This window comes from Colossoma macropomum, unplaced genomic scaffold (genome assembly GCF_904425465.1).
Source record: "Colossoma macropomum unplaced genomic scaffold, Colossoma_macropomum, whole genome shotgun sequence".
NCBI classification, from domain to species: Eukaryota; Metazoa; Chordata; class Actinopteri; order Characiformes; family Serrasalmidae; genus Colossoma; species Colossoma macropomum.
Genome location: NW_023494802.1, coordinates 32,751,343 through 32,776,951, shown reverse-complemented (window position 1 = coordinate 32,776,951; position 25,609 = coordinate 32,751,343). Strand labels below are relative to the sequence as shown.

The 25,609-nt window shown below is 40.0% G+C and overlaps 1 protein-coding gene across 2 annotated transcripts in view; it reads left to right on the top strand.

Annotated features, from left to right (window-relative positions):
* The window catches only part of magi3a (membrane associated guanylate kinase, WW and PDZ domain containing 3a), a 236,802-nt gene that overhangs the window by 143,191 nt on the left and 68,002 nt on the right, over positions 1–25,609 (top strand). For both annotated transcript variants that reach the window (XM_036591340.1, XM_036591339.1), the window contains exons 4-5: positions 18,268–18,474; positions 24,771–24,939. In XM_036591340.1, coding sequence (XP_036447233.1) covers positions 18,268–18,474; positions 24,771–24,939 — 376 coding nt within the window. The remainder of the gene's footprint in view (positions 1–18,267; positions 18,475–24,770; positions 24,940–25,609) is intronic.

The following is a 25,609-nucleotide window of genomic DNA, read 5'->3' as shown; positions in this document are numbered from 1 at the left end:
GAAATGACCATGTCATTTTGTAATCAGGGTCGTGTTCACATTCGGATCTGGAAAATCGCCCAGTGGTCTTGCGTTTAAATTAGGGTGCATACCTCTGGTCCTGGAGGGCCGGTGTCCAGCACAGTTTGGAGCTTTCCTTTCTCAAACACACCCACTTAACCTGGCAATTAACAGATAAGTGTAATCAAACAACAACAAACCGTGCTGGACACCGGCCCTCCAGGACAGGAGTTGTGCACCCCTGATTTAAATGATCTTGCATCAAAGTAAGTCTACTATTAAACTTCAACAGTATATATACCTACCAGCAGCATTGTACACCAACACCAGCAGCTCAAACTCTGGTCTACTACGGCCAAAGCTTGCTGGGGTATTTTGGTGAGGATGCCAGTCTTATGGTGTCTGTTCAGTGCATAGCAGTGTTAGCCAGCATATAGCAAAGCCCATAATTCAGAGGATCTAACAACTGAGGAACAAATTGATGTATGGCAAATTGTGTCAGCTTTGGAACAATTTTATTTACTACTGCTATACTGGCAGTTTTTGAAAATGCCATTTATTTTTCCCAGAGAGAAAACCAGACTAAACCCAGAGTTTCTAATATAGGTATGATGCTGATGACACAACTTCAGAGGCCTGTAGTCTACGTGCAGTCTAAGTATGCATTCTACGTCTATGATATATGCAGCCTATGTAAATTGGACATTTATATCTGGCCTTGATTCTGCATGTGGAGTACGTTTTTTTTATGATACAGGATAGCCATAACTTGAACCATCGTCTTAGTTCTATGAACCTAAAAGCCCTAAAAGCTGACATAGTTCACTCCATGGCCTTTTAATCTCATGTGAATCTCCCATTGTCACTGATAAGTTAGTGGTGAATAAAAACACTGCTTTTCTGGAGCACCATTGTTTCCCTCAGCTAGGCCAGCCAGGTTAGTTAATGATCTTCCACTCAGTCATGGGGACGGCTTTTCTTTCTACAGGAAGCTCCATTTAAAGTTCCAAGGGAAAAGTAAATCTGGCCAAAGTGGATGTCACAGTGGTTGCCTTTTATTGGAGCCCATCCGTCTACATGACTGATCTGTGTTGCCTTTTAGTCTCTTGGTATTTCAGCCTGAAGGATAATTTCACAGTGACTAATTCTGGTCAATGATACCTTGTCTTTTCCTGACGCGGGGCATAAAAGCAAATGCAAATATGTGGTCACATCTGAGGTGATACATGATACCAGTGAGATGCATCAGGGGTGTGAAGAAGTTTCAGATGCATTGCCTATATATCATCCTATGCAAAGCACGTGTTGTTTCGTAGAGTAATAGGCCTAATTTACTGAGAGACATAACACTCAAAAATGTAATGTTTTAAGGCACCTGTAAATATTAGGGTAAATATTTAAGTATACATCTAGGAGCCATATAATCTTTCAGGGATTTTATAGTCTTTCAACTAAACAATATGTGGCAAAAATGCTAATAAATGGATGTGTCCTTGTAACGTATGGATGAAGGCACTGTCATTCTGGAAGAGTCCACTCCCATAAGGATGGAAATGTTTCATCATAGGATAAAGGTGATCAGTTAGAATAACTGTGCACTGATTTGCAATGACCCTCTCTAAAATCTAAGGGGACAAGTGAACGCAAGTCATGCCAGCAAAAAGCCCCCAGAGCATGACAGAGCCAGCAAACACCCTCACTGTAGGGGTCAAGCATTCAAGGCTGTACTGTTCTCTTGGTGTATGCCACACATGCACTTGCTCACTTGTGGAGAATATATTAAGAGATGGCTCATCTGACCGTATCACTTGTTTCTTTGGATTCCGTCTCTGAATTTTGCTCCACTGAACTCTCAAATGTACATTCATCTCTGTAATTAAGAGTTTATGCACTGCAACCCTAATGTAATATCCCTCTCTATGTAATTATGGGCAGGATGTTCTTGCGGACACAGTCTGATCACGTCCTGCATTGACATTCTCAGTCACCTGAGGAACAGCTGCTCTTCTGTTTTTCCTTAGGCTGGCTTTACACGGCGAAACTTTCATTCAGCTGGTTGCATGTTGTGAGTTGCCTGCAACATAATTTGTGTGCAACTTAATTGTTAAACAATTAAAAAACAATCGAAGTTGCACGCAACACATTCAGTTATTCCACTAGATCATATTTTGTGATTATTTACATATTTGCAGCATTTTATCATCTTTGGCGATCACAGCTGAAAAATATACATTCTTTTTATTCTATATCTATATATCTGTCTTTTATCTTTCTATCTAGAGTTCTTCAGTATATATTTGAGTTTTTTTATCTGTTATCTTATGTGCTAAGCCTTTGAAAATTGATGTTTAACCATTATATATGGTTACAGCGCACTTGATGTCTCGCTCATCTTGTCCTAGAAGCACAAGAAGTTCATTGTGGACCACACTCTCCTCTTCTCTAATAATTTTCATCCTTTGTATCCTCAGGTGAATTTGAGCTCCGAAACAAGGAGAAAATTAATCTAGCTATTCTATTGGGCTTTAAAATTGCCCAATAAACCATCCTGTTTCATTTTCTTGTCCCCTGACTGAGTAAAATCAATGTTTTCAAAGTATGTTGTTTGTTGTGATTACATCATGCATTACCAGAGTTTTGATTGGCTGTTTCATGAAACGTAGAGATGGGTGCAGCTGTTGCAGTAGAGTTTCAAATGAGATGCCGGACACTTTTAGTCTCTTGGTATGGAACTCAAGTGCAATTTAGTTTCATGTAGGTTTCAAGCAACTGAAGTTGCATGAGTGTTTTACTGTGTAAAGCCAGCCTTACATATCGCACTAATGCACAAGCATCATGGTCACTGAATGAACACTTTTAAACACAATTTTTTCACCCTGTTTACTGATGTCATTCCCATAGATCTAAATGCAAATGTCACTTAGGTCACCGTTCCTGTTGAAACACTGATCAGTTGAGCAGTCTTTGTGATTGAAGCTCCTGCTCATGTCACTTAGACCTTTTCCCTCATGACCCAAAATAGAGGTCAGCTAGGCCTGCTCAGAATTGGTATACATGCCCCAGAGTATGGTCAGGTGCTAATTGCTTAATGGACAGAATTTGCTTGCAGTGGGACGTAACCAAGCTGACCTAACAGTCATTTTTCCTTTGCCTCAGTCAGCGGTTCGCTGTTACTCAGTATTACATCAGAGCAGTGGGTTGCGGATCATGTGGATGGAGGATGGAAGTCACAATCCTCCTCTAACTCCTTTATTTCCCCCGTGAGTAAATCCCAGCCTAACCCCACCTGTTCTGGCACAACAGCTTTTTTCACACTGTGCTGTGGGACTGCACGAGGCTGCAGGGCACACTGTTTTATCTCTAGAGGGGCAGTGTGGGAGCCAGTGAGCCTTCAGCTGGCCCATGGCTGCTGCTTGCCGGGGCCCTAACTGCTACAGGTCTGTGGATTTTTTTCTCACTCTGTCTACCATATTTCCTCACAGTAGACATAGCAGTGGAGAGTCCAAGGCAAGCTGTGCTTCTAGGTTAGACTTTTAAAACATGTATGTACTGTGTTTGACTGAACAACTGAGGTTTTTGTTTTGTCTTTTATTCATCATTCATCATACTTTGACTTTTAAAGTGATCATTTGATGAAAAAATTGCGTGCAGAATAAGCTCACATGCACTTGGTTTCACATGGTTTCTGGCACTGTATGACATACTGTTATCTGAAAAATGGGTGGAATTTTTCTCGGATAGCAACAGTAGTAGCAAATTTTAAAATTCTGACTGAACATTTTTATAGATAACAGTTTGTCATACAATGTCAGAACCCACATAAGTAAGTCTATTAGTCTATGAGACATTACTTGAAAATTCAATTCTGTGATGATTTGAGAGTTTTCACTTTTATTGCTTGTTAGATAGATTAATATTTGAGCTTCAGTGCAAAACTAAAAAAAAGCAAACACTGGACTCTAAACATGTCCTGACTGACTGTGTTTGGTTAAAATTTCAAAACATATCAATGAGTGCATTTACATTGATAATCTGATCATAATCAGATTTCTGAAGTTATCTGATATCTGATATTCAAATGGTCATGTAATCAGCATACTCCAATTTCTTAGACTGGATTAAGGTCTAGAAATCCGATTAAGAAATCCAATAAAGAGAGCTGGATTTTAGTTCAGTGATCAGATTTCTCAGTGCATGTGTACTCTTACTCTGATTTCTTTCGGGAATTCTCTATCTGTGCATGCACGAAAACAGACCGTAGTACCGGAAACAAGCAAGCAGTGTTGCTGCGAGATGGCAGCAAAACACTTTTGGAGCGATGCTGAAACCAACTACATGCTTGACGAAATGAAGGATTTAAATATTCTTCATCTTCTAGACGACGTATGTTTAGATTTTCAGATAAAGTGGCGCCATGTTCAAAAGCCACAGCATGAAGTTCAAGTTTTACGCTATGTTCACGTCACGTCATCTTCTGTGAGTTTATTGGCTGGTTGCAAAGCAAGCATGTAAATGTGTTGATCTGATTGCTGACACAATCTGATTTTCACAATCTATACAGTCCATATATGCAAATGAAGCTGCATGCATTCACTCACGTTGAAGTTATAAATGTTATATGAAGTACATATGAAGTTATGTATGTTTCTGCTGTTTAAGCTACTCTTCTCATTTAAGAATGTGATTTCTCATTGCTTCAGAAACTTCAGTTCCACAAGCTGATTTATTTTCCTGTGTCCACCGTCAAAATATTCGTCATACCAGCCTCTGGCAGTAGATTTAAACGACTTAAATGAGACATGAGGTGCTGAATCTCTGAATGTACCACCAGTGACGTTAGTTTTGATAGGATTTAGTTATGATTAGTCTTGTGGGACTAAAAGTGACCTTGCAATGAGAACATCTGGGGATAATCATGAGAATTGTGGGCTGGCACAAACTCGAGGTGAAATTTCTTAACTAATACAATGCCTTATGAAAGCAGAGCTCAAAGTAGTGGATGGTGCAACAAGCCTGTTGTTAACCCATGAATGTAATGTACTGGAAGTGATTTCATGGAATCAGTTTTGTGCTTCGAGCACATTTCTGACAAAACTAAATTGATCGGTGTTCCTGAAATATTCACTTGGAATAACGAACATCAGCTAATCGCTGGCTAGCTTGTTTTGCTTGCATTATTGATTAGACGTTAAAAGAGCACGCAGGAGAAGATATTGGAGGGGGCGTACGTTTGTTAGTGGCGTATTTCACAGTAATCAAGCATCAAAAGTTTAGCAACTTGTCTCGAGACGTGTATTCTCATTACAGCATCAGGTCTGGCCCCATGAGACTAAGGCTGTGTTCACAAGGACATCCGTAAAAAATGCACCTCTTCGAGAAAAAGTAATCACTGTAGTCAACTTGTTGCTTGCCTTTATTAAAAAGAGCAGCAATCAAGTAGTTTTTGCTTGTGAGCGTTCATGTTTCAATAAGTTTCTCACACACGTCTGCCTCCACCCATAAACACACAAAACAGACCAGCAGTGTGAATCAGTGTGTTTTTATGGATATTAAAACATATTGTGAACTCGGCCTAAGTGATCTTTTGCATAATTCTGTCTTTGGGCAGGAAAGAGCAAGCGCTATACTTTTTGACAAAGCAGCGTTTCTGTTGTAGAGTCATAAGCTGAGATGTCCTATAGGGCTCCATAGCACAGCAGTGCTAAAAGTCTAAGGGAAAAAAAAAACACTCTTACTAAATATTAGATCAAAGCCCCACTTCCAAATAGCCTCTGGCTGAGGGAGCAGTGCACATGCTATTTCTCAGTGTTTGAGGTGTGGAGGGCAGCAAGCAAGTTTTTTTGGAGCAGACCAGTGTCACAGTGAGCCATGACCCTCCACTAGACCCTATTAAACTTGTTGCAGGTCCAGTAGACCCTATTAAACCCTATTAGACCTGTTGAGGTCCAGATGTACCCTTATTTCTTCCAGGGCATGGAGATGACAGAGCAAAGCTTTACAGCCACAGTCAAGTTTGGTTTTCAGTGGAGAACATCTGTTGAAATCATTAAGTCCAAGATAAGGCTTAGTCTATTTCAGGAGATCCAGCCGCAGTTGCTCTGATTACTGGGAGCATGATGTAATGAGGAGTAACTTGCTTGCTGTGCTGGTTACTTGTTTGAGTTTTCAAACTCTATGACCATATTGAGGAAAACAGACCATGCTTCATCTTCAACCCTTAGCATTAGCCATAAAATGTATTGGAGGAGATTGTTAATTTAAACTGTGTTGATGTCTTTGTAAGGAGAGATGGGGGTGGTCCTCATCCCTTATTCCCCAGCTCAACATAGAGTCTCAACAATGTATTTTAAATATTTTATTAGATTATTTAAATGACGATGCCACTAGGGGGCTGCAGAAAGATGTTAGACACTGTATGGACAAAAAAATTAGAAGCTTAAAGGCTGAATTATCTTTCTGCATCTATGTTTTGTGAAATTAAAGAGCCCAACTCGTAACTGTGACTTAGAGACCCGACCAGATCTGACTCAGTATCACAGACACGGTTTTACAGTGCTTTGCTTTGTTACTGGGCGCTGGAGTTGATCATATAAAGAAAATGAATAACCCATGCTTTTGGTGCAGCTGACACTGACTTAACAGGCTCTGACATTGACAGTGCTGAACAGCGGCATCCATGGTAAATGTATCTCTGAAGACTTGACGTACCAGTCCTCCTGCTGTAACTCAGAATACTATCAAAGCTCCACAATTTGTGTGACCAGTTTGCTTTTTATCTGATGTAACAACAAGGTCATAACCTTCCTACAATGAAGATGTCCCGGACTCTTTTCGAATTTTTCAACAGTTTCTGATTGTACACATTGTTGTACACATACCAGACTATACTAGAGAGAGGAAATGCATGACATTTACTTAGCCATATTCCTTCAAAACAAATCTACTCTATAAAAATCACTCAATAGAAAACAAACTGAAAGGGTTGCAGAGTAGCACAGCTGTCAAAGACATTACATACTATTATCTACAAATGCTACAGCCATCCATGGCTGGAGATCCAGCAGAGCATAATTGGACTAGCTCACTCTGAGTAGGTAAGATGGCCCACAGTAGTAGCCAGTGCAGGTGTCTGTTAGAGAAAATAAGAGTTGGCAGTTAGCATTCTCCTCCAAGCGTGTTGAGCTGACCACTGACGTTGAGTTAGCAGCAGATGTGGCTCCTCACATGTTTTGAAGGAAGCACATTCTAAGCTTCACCCTCTCAGCTAGCATCGTGTGATGGAGGAGACCTAGGCAATGGGTGGAATTGGTGATGACTAAAATTGGGGCGATTACCTGGATAAAAAATCCAGACAAACCAGAGCCTCAACCAAGACAGATACTTTGATATTTTGTTGGGCCCGGTCATTCTTGGGTTCAGTAGCAGCCCTCTAGTCTGTGAATTTGCAAATATTTGTGGCCCTCATGCGCACACATTCGCAAAGGTGTCTGCACGTATTGTGAATGTGTGCAATACGGGGCAGTGGCTTGACATGTGGCTTGGCTTGACACAGCTCTGAAGATTTGCAAGGTGGGTAGATGAGATTTTGGACGTGTCTATATTATGGCCTCTGCAAATCTCTCTCTGTAAACCCCTTCTCTGCATCTCAACACAGATATGTTTACTTGCATCTTTTCAGAAGTATAAATCAGCCTTTAAGAGGTGATATTTATGTTTTCTCACTGGGAATTATTGTATATGATTGTCTCAGTAAGGGTAAGGGTGAGGTGTGAATCAGCGCACAGCAACAATGTGCTTTGACTCTGGAATAATATGCAAGCCCTGCTGTAGTGAATGTTTATTCATTGGGGAACAGTGTTTACCATTTAGAGCAGGTTTTGTGTGTACGAGGGAGGAAACAGCATGCGCGTGCCACTTATGCATTGATTCTCTGTGAGTGCCAGGGTTACTTGTAGTTCTCATTCATGGTCAGAATGATTTATGGTTCATTCACATTATAAACCCATTCATTCAGGAGGCTGAAGGAGAGGCATAAACTGACAAACAACAGCATTTAGTGGCACAGAACTACTTTTCAGTCATTGCAAATAAAGCCGCTGTATATTTGGTCCAATCCCTCCTTTATCTACTAGTCAGTATGTTCATATACAGTCATGTGTAAAAGTTTATATGTTATTCAGCAATTATGCAAAATTTAGTTTAAATCACACTAACTCTTTTGTTCATGTGTGCCCTCAAAATGTCCCAGAAGTTTTTAGTCTAGGTAAACTTCATTTTGTTCACACCAGCAATCTTGAAAATCTCTCGATTCTCACAAGAACGACTCAAAATGCCTCAAAAAGAACATTGCTAGCAAGCGTATTATGCAAAACATAGCGTGCAAAGCTGAAGTAGACTTTTTGTAACAAAGTGACGATATATCACACATGTTGAAAGTTTTCTGCCAGAAAATAAAAGCTGAAAAAGTGGACCCAAAATCTACCACTTGCTGCTGTGGGGCTGCTTTCTTTATCATGGCTACACCGTCTCAGAACCGTCCATGTACTTCTAAACAGTTCTTTTTATAACTTTTCTCGTTTCAAATTTGACTTTGGTTAATGATCATCAAGTCACATATCTTGGAATTGTTGACATATTTTCAATATTTGCATTCACATTGACGCCCATTTTAAAGAACCTAGTATAGTAGATTCTGACACAGCTGCACTATGATTTAATGTAAATCTAAAGTAAAGTAAAATCTGAGGTGAAGCTAAATTCAGCTATAAACATGTTATCAATCCTCAAATTGCACACAGACACAACCAAGTCATCGGCCGTTTTTCAGACAGAATGAGTGTGAACGAAGACAGCAACAACCATGTGGAAGTTAATGGCACGATGTCAGTAATCTTAAAAAGGTGGGAGAGGGCATTTTCATTTTGTTTTCAGTTCTCTAAAATGGACAGATTTAAAAAAATAAATGAAACAGATATGTGTGGACAGTGTCTTAGCTCTCAATCCTAGTCCTGGAGTAGCACTGCCCTGCATGTTGTAGTGTTTCCCTGCTCTAAGACACCAAAGCTGTGTCCAAATTAGCCTACTAGATACAGCTTATGTGCAAAAGTAGTATGTAGTGTGCAGTATGTGACCAACATGAATTTCTCCAGTACACCAAAGATACCCTGGCCAAGTATTCCAGTATGCAGCCAGAGCTTTCTCCATGATGCACTGAATTCCAAAACGCAACATGACCGTTTCAGGAGGACCACTGATGTAACTGCCTGATTAGCCTCAAACAATTTAATAGCCCCAGGTTCAGCCTTTTATTAATACATAAATTATGGCAAAACGAAAGAAAATAATTTGTCCAAATTATTGGTCTTGAGATGGGTTTGCTTATTACTCAATAAAGTCTACTTACTAAAGTTGGTCTTAAACAAACAGTCTGCCCAGCATTGTTTTTTTCACACTTGTGTGGAGTCACACTGCTTATTATTCAGTCAGACTAGCTCATATTACCAACTACGAATGTAATAAAATGAAATGACTCACCTTTTTGCAAATGTAGGTGTCTTTGGAAACCACACAGTTTATTTTGGGCTTTGGAGATGTGTAGAAAACAACACCCTCCACTGACATGGTATCGGGTGCCACACAATCACACAGGCGCATCTTTTGACCAAAGTATAGCCACACGCACTGCTAAAGAGCAGAAAAGTTACTAGCAATGGTTGCTAAGCAGTGATGGGAGGCCTAAGGAAAATGGGTCTTGAGATCTTGAGTTTGAGTCTAATAGGCTCAGCCTGTGTTGTCGGCAGTCTAGTTGCACCCTTGCCCTGTAGTGTGGTACACAGCTATTGTTGCCCTTTGGATACTATACTATAAAGCATAGCATGCAGTATGCAGTAAATACTGGAGCAGTACGCAGTATGCAGTACACAGCATGTTGTTTTGAACACAGCCCAGGTTCTCATCAGAAAGGGTTTGTTATTTAGTTAATGAGTTTCATTTGGAGTGTTGACAGGAGGAGAAACTCAAAAAATGTGCAGTAGAACTCCAGCCAGGATTAAAAAAAACATGGTTCTAATGTGTTGTTTTCATGTTGACCTCATTGACCTTGGTGGACACAACTGACTCCAACTAAAGCATGGTAAATGCAGGCCAAACTCTGTTAACAGGGGGCAGGCTATGAGAAACCCAAATGTGAAATTCCAACCTGACCCAAAAGATTATCTCAGAAATGATGTTGAATAGTAGAATAGTTCTGATGCAGATTTCCTGCTGACAAATGACATTACAAATCTCAGTGGATGCACCCCCCCCTCCCCCCAACCTCCACTTCCTTCGCCTCTCCTCCGGTCCTCTCTTCTCCCTACTGCCACCCAATTGCTCATTAATGAGTAATGTTGTGTTTATGAGCGATTCATCATGCCGTGGCTGCTGTCTGACAGGCGGCTGGGAGGCCAATGACACGACCAGGCTGATGGCACTCATCGTGTTCAGGTATAATGATGAAGACGTGACCAGGTAAAGCCTTATGCTTCCTCACATCTCTATTCCGAGCGGAGACGGAGGGGGCAAAGGCGTGATGGATGGATGTATGAGAAGCTGTGGCAGGAGAGAAAGATGGTTCAGAAGTTACAGGGGGAATAAAACCGGCTTTGAAGTTGCTCGGGAAGAAAGATAGCTCGCAAGAGTTAATATTTCACGTTGTGTAAAAGCTCTCAGCCGTTTCGCTTGGTTGTTTATGTGAGCTGGATTTGTCACATTTTTGTCCATTTTTCTAACCCTGTAAAAACTTATCGGGATGTGACGCTGGGCAGAGTGATATTGGGAAAAACATACACGTTGCAGTATTTTAGATTTTTGCATTAAATATTCCGATATTTCAAAACATAAACATATTTGTTTGGAAGCAAAAAAAAAGCCTGGATAAACAGTGACCAAATAGAGGTAATTGTGACCAAAAGTGCTTTAACCTGCTCATGGGCCCTGGGGCTACAGGTGATCGTGGGCCCAAGGGGTCAAGTTAAAGTCAATAAAATCAGTATAACTCAACATGACACAACTGAGTTCCCTCCTGACTGATGTGGACAAATTACACCATATTTAGTTAACATGGAAAGAGTCACATCATAACAATCAGCAGGACCAGTGCCTGACGTTACCGCACGGTGGATGACACATAGCGTCTAAAAGCTCAAAACTTTTGCTTTTAATGAAGGTGCACACACTGCTGCTGCCAGTCAGCAATGTCTTGCACTGTCATTCATCCTCTCTTCATTACTGCTTTAACTTAAACCCAGAATCAGACCACTAAAAAGGTTTCGGTGACACTTCATTTTGAGTGGTCCTTTTAGATGAAACAAGCACTCAGTGGACTCGCAGTAACATGTCTAACACATATGAGGGTTAGGATTAGGTTTTGGTTTGAGGTTAAAGTTAGGGTTAGAATTAGGGCCCAGGTGAGGGTTAGGTTTTGGGTAAAGGTGGGTAAGCTTAGGTTTAGCGTAATGAAAGTAACATATTAACAACACGTCTACTTAATGTAAATAATGTATCAACAGAACATCCACAGGATATTTACTTCAGTGTATTCAGATGCTTCACTGTTGCTACTTCACTGATATGTTGTTGATGTGTTACGGATAATCTGTTAAGAGTTTATTAATCATCTACAAAGGACCACTTCAAAAAAAGGTCTTCCAAAGTTTCAAATTTATACTGAGAAGGCAGTCATTTTGTTTTTGTTTCTTTATCTCAGTTAATGTAACCAGCCTAGTCACATTTCACCTGATACCTTACGACACTGCGGAGGTTCTCCACCGGCAGTGGAGTTTACTTGGTAAAACCACTGACATCACCAAAATGAGCGAGGTCTACAACAAGCTATAGTCTATCATTTAATCATCTTCATCTTAAAACACAAGGAGCTTTTCTAATGGAACAATAAATAAACATACCTTACTGTTATCTGTTTCTTCTCCTTTTCCTGACTGAAATATCTTCAGTAATGTCCCATTTCTTAAAATATCCCTCAATCCACAGAAGAAGACAGCAATCAGTCTAATGTTAACATGGCATTCTGGCTGTGGGAGCTAAACAGTGTGCTAGCTGAAGTTGTTGCCCCAGATACTGAACTAAAAAATGCCATTGTTTGATTTTTTTTATTTTTATTTTTTAAATAAAAGTTAGTTCTTGTAAGGTACGTCTTTTTCTGTTTGAGCTCTGCTCTCATACACTTTGCTACAAGTACCTGACCTGGTTTTAACTTTCAAGTCAAATGCATCATATACAGCTGGCACTCAGCATCAGAGCTGATGTTTTGAATAAATCTGGCTAGTCAACAGTCACGGATATGCATGACCCGTGTAAAGAAAAACATGGCTTTATGTGTGTTGGTGGGTGGAGGGGAAATAACGAAAGCTAGTCAGAGGCCCTGAATTAGTCTGGACCCCTGCTAATGGGCTTCAGACCAAGTAATGCCGTGCATTAAATCGCCCCTGGTTATGACTGTAGCAGTGAAAAGGGTGCATTTAGAGAGGGAATTAAGTTGTTCAGTATCCTGGTTAGGGCTGCATGATTTGTGCAGAGTATGATGTTGCAAATTTTTTGCTACATATTGTTATTTTAATATGCTTTACAGCATATGCACAGCGCATTAGTGAACCCATGCTGTGACAGGATTAAGGATTACATATTGGAATTCAAGAGGAGGACCCCACATTTTTCATGGGTTCCAACAGTTTGCGCACCATGTGAAAAGTAAATATCTACTTGTCTAAATATCTGTCTGAAAATCACACATGGGTGTGCAGAATTATAGAAAAAGGACGTGGTGGACGATGACAGCTTTTAAGAGCTGCTGAGGTACATAGAGCCAAAGTTAGCGCTGGTCATGGCATTTATGTTTGTTGTAATGCGGCTAGTAATGAGCGGTAAATATAACTTTAGAACTTTAAAATATTGAACTTCTAATAGCCCATCACTGTATATTCCAGTCATCAGCTATTTAGTAATGACCATATTATAGATGTCAGCCCCTCGGTTTAAACAAAACAGGGTTCATACATAGGATATGTTTCATATAAGTCATGTACTTCATATACACGCTTATGTCTGGTCCCACATATCGGTTCTGCCTTTTAATGTTCATACGAGGACGGCATTATAGTATCTTTCTACATTAATACATAATTCAGTTGAAGTGTGCGCTTATAGGTGTGCGTACATGGAGTACTTTACAGTGGATTAGAATTCAGCTCAACCAATCAGATTTCAGAACTGGAGCTATCCATTTAATAACCGATATTTTGATGGTCATGTTCTTACTTTTATGCCTGCCAGTTAACAATTAATTGATGACTGATGTCTGTTGGTTATCGGTCAAAAGAATTGACCAAAATTTGCATCTCTACTGAAGACAAATGTACAGTGAACAGTACTGTCCAATGTGAATAAACTGAACAATAGCATTCATTTAATGTCTCATTAGATGGAGATACATTTACAGTGACTCTTTCAGTGAAAACAGCATCTTCTTGCCTCTTGAAAACAGCCAGCTTATGTCTATCATTTCCTCTGGCTCTCCATATCGATCACGGCTGTAACTCAGTTGAACTGACCTTATTTTTGCTTAAGTTTGTTAGCCAGGTGCAACTGTGCCATTTGAATGCGTTTAGTGACAGCCAGTGGACCAAACAGTAAGCATCATAAATACAATACTGGAGCTCAGTTCACACAAACCACAGATTCTGCTCAATTTAATAATACCCCAGTGAGCAATATATTGCACAGCTCTTGTAGATAGATTCCTTTGACCTTCCAGATCTTTACAGAACATTTTGTAGGAGTGTATTGTGTTCCATAATGATAAGGCTTCCTAAATCAAGTGCTGATGCCCACAGAGGAGGGAGCTGCAGGGGGCTGTGAGCATCCTAAAGGCTGACCGTTTATCAGACACCAGGGCCAAATGTGTGTATGTGATGGGCAGCGTTCAAAGGAAGCTGCTGCCAATAAGCCACATGCGCACTGATAACAGATCCACACAAACCGACACGCTCGCACTGCTGAGAGCTGCCCACTTGGTGGTGTGTGTAACCTGATTCCCTGCAGGTCACACTGCTCTCACACACAGAGAACAGCAGGACTGCCAGGGCTGATCAGGAGCATTCAGCCTGGAGCACCAGGCTAATGCCTTCTGCTGGTCCACCACATCTGTAGACCACACTTCACTCTCCATTCCTCCTGCCCCTATAGTTAGTGTGTAAAGTTTGCTAACAAGGCTAATGTAACTGGCAAATAGCTACTTAGCTTATGAGTTGTGCAAACTGTATGTCTAAATCATTACATGCTTGCCACAAACCATATTGAGCTTTTAAGTAATCTCAAATAAAACTGTTTATTTTTCTTATATGTATGTCATATAGCTAGTGAGATGCGAACAGTAGCAGATATCTTGAAGCCTGTCACCATTTATATAGGTAAGAGTGTAAAAATGGACACATAAGAAAGTCTGTTTTGTAACTCAGCATTACTGGGTGATGATTTAGGTGCTGATTGCATTGTCATCATAGCTTATTGCAAAACCGAAGAGGACACCAAACATGTCTTGGCTGATCAACTGCATTGTCACAATTACTCAGGAGGAAAAAATCTGGAGTGTGTGTGCTGCTGCAAGTCACCCTGTAAAGCCTGAAATAATCATTTAAACGTCAGAGGTGTCGGGGCGCATTTCATGGGAGTTTTTCAGACCTTATATGTCTTTACCTATTAACATCACATGCGCAGATTTGAAAAAGAAGAAAGATCCGGCTCGATGTTTAGGTCTCAAGTACATAATTAACATTATACTGTTGAAGATATGATGACAACAGTAGATGATTCATCCTCTGAAGACCCGTCTTCAAGTCACTACGTTTTGACTGCGTTCTCTTTGAATACTCTTTCAGTGCTCTCACAATCATCAGATTCATCCGCTCAGGGAAGGTCAGAAGCTCAACCGTCAACACCAACAAAATGTTCTTCCGCACGTACAGTTTCCACCAGAGAGGTCTCTAAATCCCCACACGTACATACTGTGGCTTTAACTAGTTTGCAGTTTGGATGATAAATGGATCATCTATGCATCACTCTGCTGTGTTTAGCAGGCTGAAGATTCTTCACAAGAGGGAGCTATTGCTTGTGTGTGTCTAGTGAGGATAACCAGCTAACAGGCTCCTCCAGTGATACTCTGAGAAGGGTTTCCATGTAAAACTGCAACATACATAAATAAAGAATATGCCACTACAAATTCTCATAGAAGCACTAGTGAACATAGCATTGTTGTGGAGACGGTACTTCAGTAAAGATTCTTGCATTTATCTTCATGCTATGTAATGATATGGCAGCTGTGGCAAGTTCTTAATATGACTTGCTCAAAGAGGCATTTTATTGTTTTAATTCTAAAACTTTCTGGGGTTTTTTAGGTTTAAATGAAAAAAATGATCTCTAACTTTTGGACTCCACTGTTGCCCAATTTTAAACTCTTTTACTGGTCTCTATTGCAGTACACAGAGCCTGGTGGACACACATTTCTATGCATTTGCAGCCCTACTCCATTTGTGATAGCGGGAGACTTGTGTAAATTAGATTTTTTCCCAGAATATTCCTTTCGGGAGATGTTAGGCAAGCTGCTGTGCGCACACCCTCCAGATTTTTCTTATTCTAATGTACCATCAAAAGTAAATGGATTTCTGTTTACGGTTGTCCTAAAAAAGATTCCTCCCCTCTTGGGCGTGTAGCCATAATCTGCCGTTGAGAGTGGTGGTACCGTTGGTGCTTGCCTGTAGTTCCTGCAGTCTCCAGAAGCTGGGGGCTATGTGAGCAGCATAACACATGAAAGCCTGAGGTGTGATACTCCGAGCTAATACACTGCTGCAAATGGATCGTTTAATCACGGGCCTACCTCCCTCCTGCCCACTCCCGCACGAGGTAGAGTGGAGAGGGTAATTAATAGGTCTGAACAGACAAATCCCCTTTTGACATCTCCTCTTATTATTACAAGCCAGGCACCACGTAAATTGCTAACGCAATAAAGAGTGTGATTAATTCAAATGAGGAGTTTCAATTAGGAATATATTAAAGCCAATTCTGCTCTGGCAGTTTACTAAAAACAGCGCCAGCGTTTGGGTCTAACACCCAGACTAGAGGAATGGCGTAACGTTGCCAAATGAGAGTGTAAATAATGCAGCGTAATTAACTTTTTAATGTGCGATGGAGGTCTCTGAGACCATGCTTACCAGAGGCAACACTCGTGAAATATTCTCGTGTCATCTGAAGCATGGCCATGCTGCATGTTTTATTTATTTTGTGGGGGAAAACTCCCGTCACGCTTTGGCCTTGCCTTTTTTTTTCTGTTCTTCCAGGCTCTAAAACAGGCTCTGTTCTGTTCAATGTGATAACGTTTCTCGGCAATTTGTGGTCCACGTCCCCAGACGGTTGAGCGACATTTAAAAAATACAGCAGTGCGCTGGGCAGGAGAGGGTCAGGAATGCAAAAGACAGCAAATAAATCTGTGTTTGTGCTCTCTTAAGCCCTGTCCCTTTCCCCTGTTTCCTCCTCTTTGACTGCAGAATGCAAGTCAAAACAGAAACCAGTCTAAAAGAAGGCTGTGGTGCTGGGGCTCACTATGTGCTTTTGTTCTGTTCTTGCCCCCAGCATCCGCACTACACAGGACACTAAGATTTAGAAGAAAGCCCTATGCCTCCCTGGGACGTGAGCTGTTATTGTACTGCACAGTCCCACACAGTCAGAGAATCAGTCTGGTAAAATTATAAAGGTGTGGAGCGATGGCCTGAGGGAGTGCCACAGGGAACTGAACAGCGGTGATGACAAACACCAAACGCATACAGCACTTACAATCATACTGAAGAGAAAAAGTGAAGGCTTATGGTCCTGTGAATTGGCTTGCCAGCTGTACTTGGATTTCAGCTGTTAGTGAGGCATGTGTGTCTTTTTGGTCAAACATTGTGATTAGACTCATATCCACACTCTTATTTGAATGAGGATCTCTTTCATCTAAGGGTTCCAGCCAACTAAGATGTTTACTAGTGCTGTAGGCAACTGTGAACTAGCCAGGCATAGTACCTGGTTTTAGTAATGAAACATGGTGGAGGTAGATGCAGTAATTATTGTGTCAGAAATCAGTTGTTTGTGCTAAACTCAAAGCCAAACATACAACCATATGCAAAATTTGAACACCCCTGGTCAAATTCCACATTTTGTTGTTTTTTTTAGGTGAAAATAAGTTAACACATCCTCTACATAATAATAATTAAATATGGCATTTTTCTGCAAACTTTAGTCCACGATTTCTTTTTATTTGCTGAATAAAATAGAACATAAAATATAAAATGTGCCAAACCTTTTACACAGGCCACGTTTTATGTGTTATTTATGTATTATTCCCCAAATGTTATTTTCAGCAAATTAATGGTAATTGTGCAGAAGTGTGTTCTCTGTGGAGGATGTTGACTTATTTTCACAAAAAAAAAGATATCATTTAACTGGGGGCACCAGATTAGCATGGAGTGACTGAATGACCATTTAAAACTTTTCCCCTGTCGACTGCAAGTTGTCTAAAGCCCTTTTCGAGCTGGATTAGTTTTACCAGAGGAGGTCTATTAATGTATTTGACTGGCCGATTCATAGGAGATAAAGGACCTGTGTAATTTCCCCAAATTACCCCAAACAGCCCAGATTCTAAGGCAAATAAAAGGACTGGCCCAAATGGGAACCAACAAAACTTATGAAACTTACTAGAATGTCTAGTTCTAGTTGATTTTCCACCTGTTTCAGAAACAGCTGGACCCATCATAATAACCACAGTTAACAATTGAATAGTCTTATTGGTCATTAGCGTTAGCGCTAGCTTACTATCTAGATTATGTCACTTTAGTCAACTCTTTACTAGTAATAATAACTTTTATAATAGCAATGGACACATTAACATACCATTCTAGTTTACAATCTGGTGGTTTTATTGCTCATGTAATAGTGCTTGGTGTCTGTATCTTCAACTGGAAGAGTAAAGAATTCATTAAATTGTCATTGGCTTCAGCTGAGTGTTACCAAAGACAGAGGAGAACACCCTCAAGTACCATTAGGTCCTTTTTGTACCAATCTTGGCCAGGCACCTGTAACCTTTGGTACTGGATTAATGGTTCTAGTGTTCTGGTGGTACTTTGTCCAGTGCAAAACTGTCTTTAGATCTAATTGAACAAGTGTGTATTCTGTCCTCCACAGGTAATTATTATGGCACACCCAAACCCCCAGCCGAGCCGAGCCCAGTACAGCCCGACCTGGTGGACCAGGTGCTGTTCGACGAGGAGTTTGACACCGAAGTGCAGCGCAAACGCACCACCTCCGTCAGCAAAATGGAGAGGAAGGACAGCGCGGCACCTGAGGAGGAGGAAGAGGAGGAACGGCCTGCACTTGTCAATGGACTCGCAGGTGAGATCTTAATCGCTTTCCTTCTCAAAACAAGCAACACATCAAGGCCCACTGTTTCCTGTTTGATGGCCCAGATGGCTCAGGCAACATTTTTTGTTGAATATTAAACATTTCATTGGAAAGGTGATGCTTATGTAGGCTAATCTACAGCTCAACAAGAGCAAATGTACACTTACTTAAGGGTAAGTTTAACTGATAAACATTTGAGTTGGAAATTACTTTTTGCAGATAAAACCTGCCAGAAAACCAGGTACAAATGGCCGTTCATCAATAAATAATCCATGTTCATCTCTTTAGGTACTTAGCTAGCTGTTCAAGACCCACATGTCAGCAATAGTCTTGCCCATCCTTTGGTAGGTAAAAGGCAGATAAATGAGTAGATATTAGTGGTCCAACAATTTTGCAAAATTCATTATTCAGTGCAATACAGTGTCTCAATTTTTCGATGTAGGGCAAAAATGAGGAGTGGCTCAAAATGTGACTTACATTAATATGTTAATGTTTCCATGTTCAGTTTATTAGAACATTCAACAGAAAAGTACAACATTTGAAACAGGAGTGTCCCATTTGTAGTGTCCCAGTCTAAGGTTTTAGCCATGATACAATGCTGCAATACAATTTGATGCAGTGTTTTGTATTGTTACATCTCTAGTAGCTATACCATTAAATTAATCCCATTGCTGTTGGTGTTAGGAGTGTTGGTATAGGTGTTAAGTGCTTAGAAAAAGAACTGTGGGCTGTAGATCCCTAAACAAGTGGAAAGCCAGCTTAGCCAAAAAGCTGAGGATTAGCTTCCCCTGAACGAATGAAAAACCAGAGGGGACTTATCTCAATAGATACGACTCTCAGCCCCTTAGACAAGTTGTAGTTATTGAAACCAGGGTAAACCATTTTGTTTTTGTGTCCAGAAAGCCAATTTATTTCTAGAATACTGTACCTTTCTGCTCATGTAGATGCCACTAGGTCGAGCAATCTGTCTCAGAACCAAGGGACTAGCTGATTATAGCTGTGCCCTTTATCAAGACATTTGGTCCCAGTTCCTTTTGGTGATGTGCATCACGGATGAGAGCCTATTTATAGGTTACTCTGGATGAGCTTGCATCTCATATCACCTTAATATATGTGTTAAATGGAGCGATAAAGTTTGCCTCAAGATATCTAACCATTTAGTGTCTCCTTGCTCGAGAGCTGCTTCTTCATTTCAACATTTCTCTCTGTGTGGATCTCTCCTTTCCCCCGTCTTCAAAAAGAAACACCACACAAGCTTATCTGGTCGTAAAGGTCAGCTGTAAATAAGACTGATCTAAAGATGTAAATATTCACAGATAAATATCAAAAGGAGCTTATTTGGTAGGGCAAAGTGCCCTGCGATGTTTTCTGAGGGATATTACGGCTCAGGCCTCAGTGCATAGGGAGATTCTGGCTGCCAGGCTGGAGATTTACCCTGCCAAGTTTGGTTCTAAAGGGAGCTTCTGGTAGAACTTGTTAAGATTTTTGCTGCATCATGCTGTAAAGAGAAAGATCCTGGTATGAACTGCAGTCATTTTCCCGTAGATCAAAGTGAGAATGGAAGAGAGGATGCCATTTAAATAAAGAGTCAGTGGGCTCTGAAGCGTGCAGTGGTGGACGAAGTACACAAATCATGTACTTGAGTTAAAGTAGAGATACCCAAGGTAAAATATTACCCCAGTAAAAGTAAAAGTCCTCCCTTTAGACCTCCACTTGAGTAAAAGTATAAAAGTATTTGCCCTCAAATGTACTAAGTATAGAAAGTCAAAGTACTAAAAGATTAATTATGACTTTAATGTCCTATTACCATTTTTGTAACAAGACTCTTGCTTCATTAACCCATTTAGGTGAAAATACTCCAGTGTCACTCTTGGTAAACCAATCTTTTTTAATAGAATGTCATTAATTAGTCTGAAACTGATGTCTACTAAAATGATCAGAAGCACAAAACACTAAAGGCAAACAATTTCTGTTAGGTAGAACCAAGTGGTTGTGAAATAACCTTTTTGCAAACAAGCAAAGTTTCAGTTTAAGATTTATTTGCAACTTAGTTACAAGTTTAAGTTTAATAAAAACTTGCTTTAATCACAGGTTCACAAATGAGTTTTCCTTTACAATACTGCATCTGTAGGTCTCTGTTCATAAACATAAACTAGCCAAAACAAATTTACTATAAAATGAAATAGTGTTTGTATAAATTCAGAAAAAAGAAACATACCAGTCACAACTGCATATGTGTGCATATTTCTATATTGTGGTCTATTTACACAAAGTTAAGTTAGTTCCATCATTTATGTAGGAATAGGCACTCCCGAAAATTTTACGCTGCTGCACTGACTTTGAACTGTATGCTTGCACTGGGTACGTATGTCCAACAGGTCAAAACAAGCTCAAAACAAAGTGTGTGCTGGACCCTGATTGGTGTTCTTGCTTCATGCTTTCGTTTTGACATGTTACGTTCAGTAAAGTACAGATACGTGAAAAAACTACTTAAGTACAGTAACAAATTACATTTACTTCTTTACTGTCCACCACTGGAAGCGTGGAAGGGATAGTGGCCCCTACAGTCTGTATTTATAGTCTCAAAAAATTGACCACTTTTAGTAGATACTAGCCTCAGTTTTGTAGTGTGGTAATCTAATGGTGCTGCATTTTATGAAATGCATCTGGTACTCTTGATCTTCATGGGTACATGATACTGAAATCCCTTATATATTTTTCCTTCAGTAAAACACATGAACGCCTCTCGTCACTGATCACTTCCTGAGTGGAAATCTTTGCAAAAACACAGTGCATGAAAAATGAAAACCTGGCAGTTACATGGATAGCCTACAGGCAGAATCTCTCATTACTGCTCTAATGATACTGACATTAAAATAGCATTAGCTTCATGCCCAGGATATTGTTATGAAAATGTGTCTGGTGTCACGATTGCCAGCCCTGGTGGTGATTGATCATATAGCTCCTTGGGCTCAGGAAGAGCAGCAGAAGTCAAAACTTTAGTGGGCCTAGTTGACACCCTTGAGGATCGCCCATCTCTAAACTGCTTTCCACTCTCTCCTGACTTCACCTTAGTGATTCATCACATCAGGTCTGTAGAGAGGAAATGGAGAGAATGGAAATCATACATTCGGAGCGCTCCAGGTTGGCTTGGACTCTGTTAGAGGCACTCCATTTTGGCCTGTAGTGTAGGTCCTTGTAGCATTTTCAGTTGGACGGCGTCCTTCGCAGCTGTCTACTGGTTTGTTTGGACTGGACTTCATTCTCTTGGCTTTTAGACACTAGAAGAAGATGGGGAGGGGTTGAAAAATGGTTATGTTGCTCCTAAGCCAAGTGCAAACAGAGAGGAGGCTTCAGTTGATCTGGGCATGGATAAGGAGCTGCTCTTTGCATGATTAAAACAGCCTGCTTTGGAGCTGTAAATGTAAAGCATAGTGTTCCCACTGTCCTCTAAAGGTGTGTTTCTGTACTTTGTGGACTTGTTCACAGTTCATTGCACAGTGTGTGTAGCCTTTGGCTGTGGGGGGAGGCGGTCAATTATGAAGCTTATGAAACTCTATAGTTTCACTTTTTCTATCCAGATCTAGTGCTGTTTCACTGTTTGCAACATATGTAGGCCTAGCTGTGTTATGTCTAAGAAAAACAGGCACACACCACACTTCCTTTTCTTATCATCTGTTTTCTTTTTTCCCATTTTCCGAATTTTTTTTGGTTTTTTTTCTCATTCCATTCCACTCACCTTGGTATCTTGAGGAATGTAATAGCACTGTAACTCCACCCTGATGAGGCCTGTGTATGTGTGTGCATGCTAATGTTCCTGATGTTCTGGAGAATGCCTCATGAGTGTAAACTGCAGAAGCCATTTCACACATTCTAACGTGTCTGCTCTGGCAATGAAACAAACCTTAATGTCAGCAGAATATAATGTGGGCCTTTTATGCAAGGCTTTTTCCCCATTCCATCTGCTCATGTGTAAGCAGCACATTTACATCCAGATGAACAGGCTCCAAGGCCCACTCCGGAGAGTAGGCCAGGTAAGGCAGGCTGATCAAATTGCGGAGATAATAGTATACAGATACGTACATTTGGGGCGGGCAAGATGATATTATCGCTGCTGTGATAAATTACGTCACAGTATGTTTCCCTGTGAGTCAGTTCTAGAGAAGAAAAGACCTGTACATGCACTTTATTCTTACTGCGCTTTATTTTTAGCATTGCATCTTTAATAAGCTCATTTTAAAAACAGTTCCACCCTTTGTGTTTAATTTCTTTTATATGTTTTTGTTTTTTGTATTTTGCTTTTATGTGCTTTGTATTTCCTTTTAATTATTCAGTTTTCATCAACTCACCTAGAAGTTAAATGCTAGCACTGTTGTCCCATGGATTGATACCTTACAGGTGCTCATCTTTTATTACGTATTTCACTTTTTATTTATTTATTTATTTATTTTTGCACTTCAGCGCTTCAGTCTTGGAAGTTCAAAGCTTTGGCTAAATTTCCTTTGGGATCAATAAAGTATCTGTCTATCTATCGATCTATCTATCTATCAACCTACCAACCGACCGACCTACCTACCTGTCTGCCTATCTTTGTTTTTATGTATGCAAAGCACATTAACTTGCCTTTGTGTATTTTATATATATATATATATATATATATATATATGTATATGTAAATATATATATGTAAATATATATATATATATATATCGCTGTTGTCAGGACAAAACCTCATAATCTCCATTTTTGTCATTTTTCAGTTTTTGACATAATTTGAAAATGCCTGTTGGCCTTTACATTGTGTGCAAAGCAAAATGTTACTTTAAATTAACAAAATCAATATTGTACATCAACTCAAATCTCAGACATTTCAAATCAGCTTCTGCCCTCTTCCACGTTTTACAGTGTTGCAGTGTTTACATGATCAGCTAAACAGTAATATTTATATATATTATATATAATATAATAATAACTCTTTACTACTTCATACATTTACCGAAAAAGTGTATCCACTTTAATGCCAAGAGTTGTTAGTGTTTTTAGGTGATTTTGTTGTGATTGACAAAGTATTCCTGCCGTAAGAACACATTGTTTTGAAGGAATTAATTTATTTTGAGATGTTTCGTCAGTGGTTTTATAGCTGCAGAGCATTTTGGGTATTAAAGCAACCATTGTGTTGAGCTGCATGTTTCTACAGCGAGGGGTGTGAAGAGTTTTGAAAATATGAACTTGGCATTGAAAGATGCTTCTCAGCGATTGCACAAAACTGTAAGAGTAGGCTATCATGCTCAAACTGCTTAAACACTCTACTACCCCACAGAAAGAAATACACAGCGAACAAAATCAAATCACACAATTCTTTACAATTCGTCCTTTTTTTTCCCCTCTGATATCCGATCAAGTTTTCTGCTGTTATTAGCATCTGGTATGGGATCGGTGCCACATCTAATAATAAACCATGCTCAGCCTTTCAGAGCGACCAAAATGCTTTAAAAGGCATTCTTTAATATGACATATTTGCAGATTTTAGTTTGGTTTAAAATATATATAAATATAAAATGTGCTCTAACTTTTGCACAGGTCACATTTTGTGTTTTGTTTGTTTCTCCCAATGTGTTAAATTCAGCAAATAAACAGTAGTTGTGCATTAAAATGTGCAGAGGTTTGTTCCCTGTAGAGGTTGTGTTAACTTATTTTCACAAAGCATGTCATTTTACCAGGGGTGCCAAAACTTTTGCGTGTGACTCACAGGGAGCATACATTAGGCTTTTTGGTTCTTACTGTAAGATAGAGCAGTAGGAGAATTATGCATGAATTATCATGCAATGAAAAACTGCTGATTCATCAGGAAATTAAATTTTAACCTAAAAAAAGGTTTTGTTTTATTTTTTGAGTAATTAAGACAATCGAGCAATGATGACATCACTAAACATGATGTTATAATTTGGTCGTATCATCTACAGACACATCCAGACATTTTCAGATCACAGCTTGGCGGAAGCAAAGGCCGGCTTGTCTGCCCCAGCCTGGGACGCTCCCTTCAAATCAGCACTGATATGCAAATCCTCTCTCCCTCTCTCTCTCTCTCTCTCTCTCTCTCTCTCTCTCTCTCTCTCTCTCTCTCTCTTTACCTTTCTCTCTCTCTCTCCCACTAGTCAGCAGGAGACCTCATTTGAGAGCGTACTGTTCTAGAGAGAAGCTGTACTGACCATGTAAGACTTACGTACCTTGGATATGCTCACCTGCCTTGACATCCTCTCTCTCTCCTTCCCCCCCCTGTGCTGCAGAGCATAAGGAGGGCTTGGAGTGGAGGAAGGCCGTGCCCAGCTACACGCAGGCCGGCAGCGCCATGGACTTCCGCGCCTGGGGTACGCTGCCACGGGACGAGAGCCAGGAGCCCCTGCCCAAGAACTGGGAGATGGCCTACACAGAGACGGGCATGGTCTACTTCATAGAGTGAGTGGTCTCAAACCAACAAACAGCTTCAGTGGGGGTTTAGAAGTAATGCCCATGCTGGTGGGAGAGCTATGAGTTGCTATATAGGGTTAATGTTTTTTTTTTATAAATGTGATAATTGGCTAGGAGGAGAACAGTGAGGTTTAGAGGTGGCAAAGATAAATGTGTGCTGCTGGTATAAGGAATGAGTCTGTACCATGCTTTACCCTTTAAACGCAGAGTATTTGCCAACAGTTCATACATCAGCTGGAGTAATTAGCGCCCTGGCACTTGTATCTAAGTTAATCTACAAAGTGCTGTGATAGCATAAAAACATTTTAAGGACAATAACAAAATAATAAGCATTTGTAAGCATTAAAGGCTGTAATAAGATAACCAAGTTAACAGCAAAACCAAATAGGTAGTTTTTATTAGAATCTTTATATCTTCCCTTTAAAGGGCCCATATCATGGAAAACCAGCCTTTTCAGCCTTTTTTTCAAATAAAACAGTTTGATGTAGTATGTAAACACGGTAAAAGTTACAAAATTTATTGTTCACTGTCTGTATATTGATACTAAGGTGGAAGAAATACACTACACATATATATATAAGGAGTGTTTTTACATACTTACATATAATCAGTCTTCAAGGCACAGTACCAAAAATAACCTGTTTAATTATTTAAGGGA